Source organism: Ursus americanus, chromosome 20, assembly GCF_024610735.1.
Source record: "Ursus americanus isolate L20-20 chromosome 20, mUrsAme1.1.p, whole genome shotgun sequence".
Taxonomy (NCBI): Eukaryota; Metazoa; Chordata; class Mammalia; order Carnivora; family Ursidae; genus Ursus; species Ursus americanus.
In genome coordinates, this window is record NC_142146.1 from 48,374,916 (window position 1) to 48,387,720 (window position 12,805).

Below are 12,805 nucleotides of genomic sequence, written 5' to 3' on the forward strand. Positions count from 1 at the left end.
ATGAGTGTATAAATAAATGAATATAAATGCAGAAATCTAATCCCATAAGTGAAAATAGTAGAAAGTTACTCAGCAGTGAAAACAGCAAGGAAGTTTACTATTTAGGGACCATTTGGAGGATGTTTTAAGTTTTTATTAAAAAAAAATTCTTGATTGTTGGTTGGCTACATCCTGGATTTAATACATGTCTTTGATACATTGGGGAACTTGGCGTCTTCATAGCTTAAAACTATGTTAGCCCATGGTAGGTATTGGCTACTATGAAATCAAATTCAATGGCAACCTAATTTTTCACTTGGTATTTCTTTTGGGGAGGTAAATGGGATGTGTTCAAGAATGATAGCATTCTGTAGGAATACAGTGCAAGTAGGTAAAGGGAGGGAAGGCTCATTTACTTTGAGGAGTTCTAATGACTGTGCGAAAGGCACATTAGTGAGTTTAGGATTGTGGGAATCATCTATCAGATTCTTGTATTTACCCTCTCGATCTTAACATGTGCCCTTGTGGCATCTTCTCCTTTAGTCCAATGATGGGACTGTTCTTCAAGGCCCCATCCACAGAGTGATTTGTCGCCATGAAGAGTTGAGAAGTCGTTACTATAAAAATTATTATTGAATCTTTAACTACTGAACTTGTGTTTAAAAATTTGTTTCTCAAATTTTGTTGATTTATCCAGAGTACCGATAGCCCGTTGATTTTCTACTTTAGTATGTGCTCTAACGTCTTAAGATTATTATGGCATTCATTATTTGAAGAGGTAAAGACTACAGAGCCAACGGATCGCTTCTACAGAAGAATTAGTGTTGCCAGTGAAAGGAAATTGCAGATTATTTTCCCTTTTGGTGTGGGAGATAAACACTGCCAGCCATCCAACTGAAATAACACAAAAATGGAGTGGTTCCCATTTTGAAGTGGCAGGAAACTGCTTCAGGTAATGATATGCAAAGGAGTAGGGTTGTTCGCTCAAGTGACACCAGGGAGCCCCTATATCCTTGTGGGTTCAAGGTCTCAGTAGGAGCAGACAGTGCAGCGGATGACTTGCAGGGTAGCTGTAGCTCAGGGACCCGGCATTGAATCATTATGATATTAATTTGTGGACATGCAGTCAAATTATTGACCAAATATTTGCAGAGGACGTACTGTGCACCAGGGGTTGTACTAGGTGATTCCACTACATTTTATGTAGTCCTTAGGACAGTGGCAGGAGGGCAGTACTATTTCTCTACCTTGTATCAAGGCAGCTGAGACTATGAGATGTTAAATATGGTTTCTCTCCAGCTATTTTTGGTAGGGTTTTGAGATTACCTAGAACGGAGCCTTGGGCTCTGGAAGAAAAGGAAGTATATTTCTCTCTGGTACTTGGCCAATAATGTGTCTCAGCAACTATCTGCATGGTGGCTCTCTTCTTGACATGAACTCATTTTCCCTTTTTTCTGTGTCTGTCTTTTCTCCCGAGAACTCTGCACACACTCCCATTTCTGAGTTCTTGTATGTTTTCCTGTCAGCTTCCGTATATAACTACGCAGTTCAGTTTCTTGAGAGAGAATCCTGTCGGATCAGAGCAGCTCAGCACTTTCCCCCCACTTAATAGGCCAGTTAACCATTTTTTGTTGTTTGGCCAGGTGCCTAACTAGCTCTATTCCAATCAGCTTTGGCCTTCATGATGTATTATGGTGTGAAATGTGGCCACCTTGGGTTGTTGATTTTGTGGAGGCCTGAGTAGAAAAGCGTTCCTTGTAGGGGGTCTGTGAGACTGTTCAGCAACATGACTGACATATCTAGTGTAAATTTACACATGGTGGAGTCGATGTTGCAAAGACGATTATATCAGAGGCTTAGCAAATGAGAAATACGTTTTACCTTGTAGTCGTGTGTGTGTGTGTGTGTATCTCAAACAAAAGTTAGAAGTTACCCTTAATACTTGCATTACACTATATTTCTGCCTTTTCTGTTTTGCTACATTTAAATAGATGTTGAAATTCATGGACTTTATCGTGTCATTCACTTGTAGTTTGAAAAACTGGTGTCTGATTCAAAAATTCATAGGTATCACACTGCATCGTGGTGGATGTGGCAAGCAAAGCAAGCCTAAATCCCAGTACCTGCACCGTAGGAACTTAGAAGCTGGTTCAGAAGACAATAGAAGTGAAACAGCTAAATGGTGTTTCTGGAAGAATGTAGGGCACAGTGCCAAAATGAATGACACAAAGAGAAATCACAGAGAGCCATAAAGGTCAGGGAAGCTTTCTCGAGAGAGGGTGACTAAAACTAGGTGGGCAGAAGAGTAGGAAATAAACGCAGTGGAAGTATGAGATATGGCTTGAGTGAAGTTTGATGTATAGGTCAATGGAAGAACAGCAGTGGTAAGTCTTGCCAGTGTCTCAGATCCCCTCCGTACGGTAAGATAATCCCTGTCCGATGAAACCATTGCATGCTTTGTACATCTAATGTTCACTTTCTTACCCAATTTTCCAGAACAGGTTTTGCTCAGGTTAGATCTTTATTGCAAATCTAAGAAATTAACTTTATTGTCAGTGTTGTTTTACGTAACTGACTGGTTTGGAGTTGATCATTCCTCTCCGTTTGCCGCTTGACAAAAACAACAAATAAAAATGAAATAGCCACTGAGATGTTGGCACCACTTGCACAAACAGGAGTCCTCCTCTCCTGCCAGAGGCGCACCTCAGCCCTGTTCTGCCCTCGTCAGCCCTAGTTGACTCAGGCCTTCACTGAGTCTGCGGTGCCGTGCTCTGTTACCCCGACGCTAGCCCAGTCCTCGTCGCTGTCACACCTGCACACGTGCTCGGCCTCACACTCCCTTTCTTCACTGCCTCAGAAGCCACTGTGGTTCGGGCTTGACTGAAATCTTGCTTTCTCGTTGCCTCCCTTTCCCTTAGCTACTTTACTTCTTTTATCTGCTGGTGGTCACCTGCCATGTCACTGGCTTTCCTTGTGGGCAGCAACAAAGAAATGCAGGTATTACTGGCATCCTTAAACAATTCCATGTGTCTGCCCTGCTTGCTTTATTCCTTTCTTGAGAAAGGACTTTGAAACCTATTTTAGTTTTTATTAAAAATGAGGCTTTGATTACAAAGCCATGTTTACTATGCAAAAATCAAAAATTACCAATAGACAAAAAGAAGAAAATAAAAATTAGTTGAAATCTCTCCCTCTCCCCATCCCTGTTGACATTTTGGTATAGAAATTTTCAGACATTTTGTGTGTGTGTGTGTGTGTGTGTGTGTATACGTATAGAGGTTTTTTTAAGCAAAAATTCAATAATATAATATTGTCTTGTTACCCATATTTTCCCTTTAACGATGTTGTAAATATCTTTTCATGTCATTAAACCTGCTGTTTTGTAACACATTTTTTTTCTTTTTTACCCATGTTGTGAGATGACTTCTCATGTCATTAAACTTTCTTCCATAAGAATCTTTTTAAAGCCCATATTGTATTTCATCAAATAAGTGGATGTTTGGTTCTTTTTCCCACCTCCGTATTATTAGTCATCAACTTGTTCTTCAGTTTCCAATTTAAAATTCAAAATATAAAGGTGATTAAGTCCTTTTAAAACAATCTTTTTGACTTACAGACAGGTTCTCCTTATTACAACATTAAACACACCAGTTAAGACTGGAATCTGCTTTGATTTGACCGCCATTCCCAATCCTTTCCCCTGTTAGCCACTATTAACACTGCTCTCAGTATTTTATGAAGTGTTCCACTTTTTAAAACTGCCCATCCTTTATTAAATTCTTGTAGAGAACTGTCCGTCACTTCTAAAACCAGTTTCCTTTTCATCCTTTCTATTCTGTGTCATTAGCTTTTCATGCCTTTCCTAACTTCATTTTCTTCTCTTAATTGTTGATAGAGAAAGGAGAGCTGTTTCTCTTGCTTATCTGGGGGCTACGGGGTGACAACATTTGAGTCTGGGCTCAGTAGCCCCACAGGGGAATGAGGCCAGTAGGAGCCACAAGTGAAAGAGAGGAATGTGTTTAGCAGGAGTAATGTCAGGACTAATGAACGGGTTAAATTGCCAGGGCACCCCACTGACAGCTTAGCTTTCACAGACGCAGAAGCTGGGAACCCAGGGGGAGATGAAGTGTCTGGGCCATTCAGGAGGAGGACCGTAGTTTAGGGGAACTAGATAGTGCTTCAAGTAACTGATTGGTTTGGAGCCAGTTGGAGTTGCCAGGTTGTTAACAGGTTCTGCTGCATGGTAAGCATTTGATGCAGCGATAGTTTGAGAAATAAATAAATAGATAAAGGACCGACAAGAACTCTGAATCAGGAATTGGCTAATATGCGTAGCTAGCTAGTGAGGGCTGGTTGCAATGAAGTAATGCATGCTTATCTTCTAAATTGCACAAAGGACAACAGTTTATTCTTGTATTTTTAATTACCTATCTGCTTGTGGTTTGTACTTTCAGCCTCATATCTGTATTGAAATAATTTGGGTTCATTCAGGAATCCTGGCTCTGTCTGTAGAAGGTGACGCAGGCCATAGAGGAGCAAAAGCCTCAAGCCCTGGCCTGCCTTATCTGAGTTTGCCATTGATTTTGCAGACCTGAGGTTACCTCCAGGAGGCCGAGAGTGCTGGCTGCTTCTTAAGATCCAAGAACTTTGGCGAGAATTACAGAATTATTACTGTACATCAAAGAGGAGATCAGTTTTTTGAACAAACAAATTAGGAGGTCCCTGGCACATTAGTTGACATATTTTTAAAATGATTTTATTAAATGGGCCGTTGTCTTCTACCTCTCCGTTTTTTTAAAGCGGTATTTTATCTATTTACCCACCCCCTCCTGAAAGTGTGACACTGTCCTCCTCCTGATCTTGTTTATCTGATCTTCGGTGACACAGATCTCTGATCCTTTAGACTTGTGTCCTATGGCAGCTCATAGCTTAGGTGGAGTGATCTCTCAGGATCTTTCGCCGTGGATGAGGTGGGCCTTCAGAGAGCCTACAGGCCTGGTTACAAGGACACTGTTTCTGGATCCTGGCAGATTTTTCATTTTAGGGACTTGAAACATACTCTCGGAGAGCGGCTGTTCCCATGTTATTTACAGTGAAAGAACTCTAGCTCATTTGTAATTCAGGGGCTATGTGGGTTGTGTTAAGTCTATAGAAGACCTGAGAGTGATTGTGTCCCATGGTATAATTTTACTTGGCCATTCATTCCCTTAGCACTTTTGAACTCTTGAGAACAAAAAGCCTATGAATAGGGAATCACCAACAAGCGTGAATAACCAGCTGATTTTCAGCAAGTGGGTAAACTCTGGCAAGTTTAAAGGTCTTAGCTCAAATTGAATATCCCGTTGCATTAGTGCTTTATGAAGCCAGAGGGATTATAAATATCTGATCTAAGTTTTAACTAGCTATATTTCTGAGCCTTTTTGGATGGTCAGTCATTTGAGGCCCTCCCATTCTGGTTTCCCTGGCTGGTAGGGAAACACGGAAGGAATGTGCCAGCCATCTGATCTAGAAACAGTAACTCATGGAGGGCCTGAAAATATACCCCATGGAAAATGACCATCTGGTCGGCTGAGAGACTGGTGTTATTAACGTCAGCTCCCTCCGCAGATAGAGGACTGGCTCTGTTCTGTAGATAGAAATGTCAGTACTGGGACTCTCTTTGGGCCTGGAGAATCATATTGGCTTATAACCTATTCCAGTTGGTGAAATCAAAGGCCAAGGAATATCGACAAAGTTCAGGGTGTCCTGACACAGTTCTCCACAAGGTGAAAAATCCCCATAACTGTGCTGAATGCAGGAATGGAATTAACTTCCAGCCTTCTTCTATTCCCTCATAGGGTAGTTGTCTAGAAAGCTCAGATGTGCAAGGTATCAAGAAGGAGCCAGGCATGAATTTTAGATGGAGTAGCTAATAATTAACTTTTGGCTTTCTACTTGAGGGAGTTTACCCTTTTATCAATTTCAAAAATTTTAGGTCTAACTAGACAATATCGTATGCATAGATGAAGTATCTTACACTGTTCTTTATTAGTTTTAGCCAATTGTCAATTTCCATACCATTTGAATATACAAAATATATCCGTTACAAAGATCATGAGTGAAGAGTTTCAATACTGATTACTGCAGTACATGTATACATATACATAGAATCTGTAATGATGAGTGTAAAAACTATTGTAACCGTGAGTTCTCTGCATTCATGTCTTGATAAGCCACATATATGTTTATATTTTTAAACTTACGTTAAAACTGTAGATGTGGGCTCAGTTCTGTTTTTTTTTTTTTTTAAAGATTTTATTTATTTACTTGACAGAGATAGAGACAGCCAGCGAGAGACGGAACACAAGCAGGGGAGTGGGAGAGGAAGAAGCAGGCTCACGGCGGAGGAGCCTGATGTGGGGCTCGATCCCAGAACTCCGGGATCACGCCCTGAGCCGAAGGCAGACGCTTAACCACTGTGCCACCCAGGCGCCCCTCAGTTCTGTGGTTTTATTGGAGTTAATTTTTATCCACTTAAAACTTTGAAGATAACGACATGCATCATACTTTCTCCTTAGAGTCTAGAATCTGCCATGGTAGGATTTGAACACTTTTGTGAATTGGTTAGATTATACAAAATCAAGAACCCCAAACTGAATCCAGTTCTTAGTGTTTCATTAAACTACATTTGCAGTTCTACTTACTGATGATATAGTTAAATAAAAAATTTAAATCAGCAAGGAATAAGAAAGCTCACGTGAAGTCAGAAGAGACCGTTAGAGGCATGTTGCTTTGGCTGTCTGTGTGTTCCCAGTTGTACTCAGCCAGAGTTACCAATATGAAATATCGTTTATTAAAATATAGAAGGAGGGGCGCCTGGGTGGCGCAGTCGTTAAGCGTCTGCCTTCGGCTCAAGGCATGATCCCGCCGTTCTGGGATCGAGCCCCACATCAGGCTTCTCTGCTAAGAGCCTGCTTCTTCCTCTCCCACTCCCCCTGCTTGTGTTCCCTCTCTCGCTGGTTGTCTCTCTCTGTCAAAATAAATAAATAAAATCTTTATAAAAAAATAAAATGTAGAAGGAGCCTGTACAATTTTAATTTTTTTCATTTAGGGTAGCAAATAGGAATCAGGTGTTAGAAGCTGCTGTGCTATTTTTTTTTTTTCTTTTCCACACAGGGAAACAAGAGGAACTTGAAACAGCATGATAAACTTGATAATATTCCAGATTCTCTTAGCAAAAACGTGCAAACTGCAAAAAGCAGGTCAATTTTAAAACTATAGGTATAAACATATGCTTTTCACACATTTTTTTTCTTGGGAAAAAAAAAAAAAAGCCTGAGCCTTCCAGTGAGTTAAGTTTACTGATAAGGTTTGCTCTTTTTGAATTAGAGAATTTCTAGAGATATTTACTTTTTTTTTTTGAGAGAGAGAGAGATAGAGAGTCCACAAAGGAGGGGGAGGGTGCAGAGAGAGTATCTTAAGCAACCTTCAAGCTCAGCACACAGCCCAACATGGGACTGGATCTCACGACCCTGAGATCATAACCTGAACCGAAATCAAGAGCTGGATACTTAACCAACTAAGCCACCCAGGTTGTCCTTAGAGGTATTTACTATTAAAAACTTGGCACACATTCTCCTTTTTTTCCCTTCCTTTTCCACCCTCCATCCCTCCTTTCCTTCCTTGTTTCTTTCTGATTGATATTTTGCTCTGGTGTGTTCATTCTACCCTAATATTCTGTTCTCTGCCTTTTCACCAGTCTCCATGGGGGCCCTTTCTTTCTCTGGTTTCATTTCTCCAAACTGCTCAGTCTCTGAAAGCATCTGGCCTGTTCATGACCTCCTCCATCCAGGCCCCTGCTCCCAGGTACTACTTAAATTTAAGTTGAACATGAAAAGAAGTCCCAGGTGGACATCATGATACCTCTTGGCTCAGGAGGGGGAAGCTGTCCAGCCTGCCCTGTACAGGGGACAGAACGGCCAACAGAGAAGGACAGGCGCTGGAGCCGTGGCCTGGCAGCCAGCCAGGAGGGGCTGGTGGGTCATAACTGTCCGCAGCAAACTTTGAGGCTCCTCCAGTGGGCTGCACTTCAGTTTTCTTAGTTATGATCCAGGAATGCTCCCTGGAATCTTTTTCTTTTCTGTCTCAGTAGTTTTCTATGGGTTGCTGGGTTCTTACTGATGACTTTTTGGTTAAAGGAGTATTTTACGTTGTTTGTATTAGTATTAAGGAAATATGATAATTCTGGGAGTGAGTGCTTTGCGTTTTTCAAAACTACTTTTTTTCCCCCTCAAAAGAGAAACTATTTTGTCTGGGGATTTTTTTTTTCTTCTCAATGGGATAAAGTACTCTTAATCCCTCAGTAAACTAGCTGTCACCTGTGTAGGCCTCTAAGTCCGCATGGTTCATTCTCTTTCCCTCAAGATTTCTGGGTCTGAACTCATTAGTAGTTCTGGATGACAAGGCCAGTGCGTGGAAATTCTTGCTGGTGATCTCACCTGCAGAAATTGTGGGCATGGCGCCTGGATATCGATCTGCCAAGACTGTGTGTCAGGAAGGAAACCCTGTGAAATTCCTGCTCCGGGTTAACCAAACGGGAGTAGTGCTGAACAGTTTCATTCTTCTGGCCGGTCTCCTCCCTTATTAAAATGGATGAAGAAGCCTTTTTAGCCGTGAATTCTTGCTGACAGGCTGACCCCGGGTCAAGATGGTGGGTAAGGCTAAGAACATTCCACAATATGGGTGGATGAAAAAGAACATATGGAGACTTGATACAGGCCTGGCATTAGAAGGAGTTTTAGTAATGATTGCCCAAACCTAGAAATGGGGTGCCTCTCACAGAGCAGGAGTCCCTCAACCACCTGGGGCACCTGATTGGTGCAGTTGGTTGGGGGTCTGACTCCTGGTTTCAGCTCAGGTCATAGTCTCGGTCACGGGATCGGGCCCTGCATGGGGCTCTGTGCTCAGTGTGCAGTCTGCTTAGGACTCTCTCTCCTTCTGCCTCTGTCCTTGCCCCCACTCTCTCTCTCTCTCTCTAAAATAAATAAATCTTAAAAAAAGAGAGAGATTGAGATTATGAGCTCTGGAATTAGACAGGCATGGATGCAGATCTGGCTCTTGCTACCTGTTAGATGTGTGGTCTTAGATCTTAAGCCTCACTTGTTATCCCCACCTGAATCAGGGATAAGGATGGTATTGATTTTCATGAGTTTTTAGGAGGATTCAATGGGAAAGGGGGTATAAAATGTTTAGCACACATCCAGGCATGCAGGAAATGTTCAGTAAATAATTGCTGATTTTACCACTGATTTAGGACTCTTTCTACACTACTGCACTACTTTCTATCCTCTTCCAAAAGTCAGGTTAGAAACCGTAACATGTGTCTTCATTTCCATGACAGCACAATGTAGGGCACTATGCGCCCAAGGTCTTCACCCTAAGGTTTACACCACTGGGGATTCATGAAGACCATGCCAAGTGGACAGGGATCATTTTAAGGATACCATTTTTTAGACTTTTACGTTCCAGGTATCCTCCTTTCTAAAACTGAGACTCCGTGTTGCTCAGTGTTACCCCAGGGTTTTTTCTGATCTCCTCTCTCACAGTTGCCCTTTTTGCAATTTTACTAAAAGTGTCCCTCCTACCCATCTCAAATCTTAGTGTGGTGCCTTGTTCCAAGTGTCAAACCACTGGGGTATAAGATATGGGGGGTAAAATTAAAATATTGGCTTCAGTGAAGCTTTTTTTAATGAAGCCACTATAACCCCCCCCCCCACCTTGCTAAGAGTTGCATTCTCAGTAAAATTTACTTTTTTGGGCCTGATGCATTAAAATTGGAAGTTATTGTGTTATTTTGGTCATAGGTTATTAATGATATTGTGGTGATTATATAATCCAGAAGAGTCTCTTTTATATTTCAAGCTCAATGGTCACAGGAAATTTTAGAAAATTAAATTGAAAAATGTATTTTTGCATCTAAGTACGTTAGGGTGATTAATAAGATACCCTACCACACAGAATTACATTAGGAAATTTTGGGGGGAAATTGACATAAAAATGTGACTTTTAAGGAGAAAGAAGAATAATCTCCAGCTGTTATGGGAAGCATATTTATTTTTAAAAGGAGGATGGTGGATATCAAACTGCTGTGCTTTTTACAGATGTTTGAAGACCTGTGTTAAAATTTTATTGCTGTTAGTTTCTCACAAAAGGGGAGGGTACTCTCCTTTCTTGCTGTTCTCTTTGTTAAGCACAGAATTTAATTGGTCAATATTTTATGTATGCCTTGCCTTTTGCTAATTTGATCTTTAGCTGAAAAACATGATTATCTTTCATGTGACAGACTCAGTGCCAGGCATACCAGAAGACGTACCAGGCCCTGCCTTCATGGAGTTCATGGTTCAGCCTCTACTCTAGCTTTGAAGCTGAGTCATGGGGGATGCCTGTTTGGTTAGGCGTCTGCCTCTGGCTCGGGTCATGATCCTGCTGGGGTCCTGGGATCGAGTCCCACCTCAGGCTCCCTGCTCAGCGGGGAGCCTGCTTCTCCCTCTGCCTTTCGTTCCCCCTGCTTGTGCTGTCTCTCTCCCTGACAAATAAATAAATAAAATCTTAAAACAAAACAAAACAAAAAACGAAGCTGAATCATGGTAGGCACTGCAGTAATCAAAAATGTGTGGTAATTTAGGTAGAGATTGTAGTAATTCAGCAGTAATTCAGCTAACAGTGCAACGGCTTTACTCACCAGTACAGTACTGGTGTTCTTAGTTCTTGGTTCTTGTGGGTACTTTTGCTTCCCCAAAGAATATCTGGTTAACATCCTAACATTTTTTGTCAATTAATTAATTAATTTTGAGAGAGAGAGAGAGAGCATGTGAGCCAGGGTGGGAAGCAGAGGGAGAGGGAGAGAGAGAATCTCAAACAGACTCCTGGCTCAGTGCAGAGCCTGATGCAGGGCTCCATCTCAGGACCCTGAGATCATGACCTGACCAGAAATCAAGAGTCCTTCCAGTGCTCAATGGACTGAGCCACCCAGGCGTTCCTTTCTTTGTCAAATTTCATTGTGTTGAAAAGAATGATGAAATTGGGGCAGAGGGGACTTTGTTTTCTTGTTCGATTGGGTTTGTATGAAGAGCATGGGTATTCCATGGAGTCTTGGTGAAAAATAGTATTAAAGTTATTTTTTCAGTGTGCGATCCTGGGCAGTAAACTCTCAGAGGGGTGGCTTCACTTTCTTTATTGTTAGATTTCTTCATTCATGATTTGAGAAATTAATTTGATAAGCATTTTAGGAATATCTAGACCTAAGACTAGAACAGATTAGCACAACCTGATGGGATAGTGTTCTAGACACTTTGCAGTTCTTTTGTGTTGATGCTAATTTATTACTGTGATTAAATATTCTGTGAGGGACCCAAAAATTAATATGTACTGAATTCACACATTTTGCATAATTTCTCATAATTCATTTGTAAAAGGGCATGGAGTTATGCCTTCCGTAATTAATTATTGAAGTAAATGAGCTCAACTTCATTTTGCTTTTTCCTCTAGGTGAAAAGAAATGGATTATCACAGACAGTTAGCCAGGAGGAAAGAAAGAGACAGGAGGTATGTTTTCTACTGAGCAGATACTTTAAAGCTCCAAAGAATGTGTGCTTTCACCTACTGTGTGCACTGGCTTAGTGTTTTCCTTTGAAAACATTCATTTTGTTCTTTTTCATAAGAGGTATGTGTTCATTGTCAAATAAAACTACACATAAGAACCCGGGAAAGGAAACTTTAAAATATCTTAATGCCATTTTAGCTTAAACAACAAAGCACCTAGTCGAGGTATTTAAACTGGAAGAAATATGTTGCAAATGAAAGAGATGTTAGATCCTGGATTGAAACAGGACGTTAGTGGGAAAACTGGTGAAATCTGAGTAAAACGTGTACATTTGTCTACAGATAAAATGTACAGTGGTTATGTCATGTGCCCTGGTTAGGGGAAGCTGGATGAAGGAAATAGGAGCTCTGTTTCCTCTTTTCAAGATTTCTATAAATCTAAAATTATACCATAATAAAGGTTTACTTAATAAAAAATAAAACCGATAGTAATAAGATTTTACAACTTGAAATTTAAATAAATGCAGTTTAAGGAAATTATTCATTGTAATAATATAGTGACGTTCTCAAAACACTTTTTTCCTGTTATATGCATATTACTATGTTTATGTATATACATGCATATAAGTTGCACAAAGGACATGCACTGTATTTTTGTTTTATTGGCATGAAATAGCATAAAAATACAAGGCAACATTATAGTGTCATTTTTTTAAGTTTAAAAAAGCAAAATAGTATGTAACATTGGTGTACTCATCACTGAGAATTAACAAAGGTATTACATTTATAATTTTTCCTCATATTTTTAAAAGAAAACAGGACTTTCAATAAAGTAGAAGCCCTGTGCTCTCCTTGGTGCCATTCCCTTCCTCTCCTCCCTGTGGGCAGCTATAATTATGAATTGATGTGTACCTATCCGATCTGTGTTTTTTTCTTTTTAAGATTTTATTTATTTATTTGAGAGAGAGAGAGAGAGAACAGAGAAAGAGAGAATGCCTGAGCAGGTGGGGAGGGGCAGAGTGAGGGGGAGAAGCAGACTCTTCACTGAGCAGGGAGCCCAATGCAGGACTTGATTCCAGGACCCTGGAATCATGATCTGAGCCGAAGGCAGACGCTTAACCGACTGAGCCATCCAGGCGCCCCCCAATCTGTGTTTTTAAATCATGTATTACATATATTTATGTACATATAGTTGTCTCTATGTGAGTGTTAAAATGTAGGTAAGTGATGATTCTGAACATATTTT

General features: G+C 40.7%; 1 protein-coding gene across 3 annotated transcripts in view; it reads left to right on the forward strand.

Moving 5' to 3' along the window:
* Nucleotides 1–12,805, forward strand: part of ARHGEF26 (Rho guanine nucleotide exchange factor 26) — a 117,836-nt gene that overhangs the window by 15,163 nt on the left and 89,868 nt on the right. For all 3 annotated transcript variants that reach the window (XM_045812273.2, XM_045812269.2, XM_087870298.1), the window contains one exon: nucleotides 11,506–11,562. In XM_045812273.2, coding sequence (XP_045668229.2) covers nucleotides 11,506–11,562 — 57 coding nt within the window. The remainder of the gene's footprint in view (nucleotides 1–11,505; nucleotides 11,563–12,805) is intronic.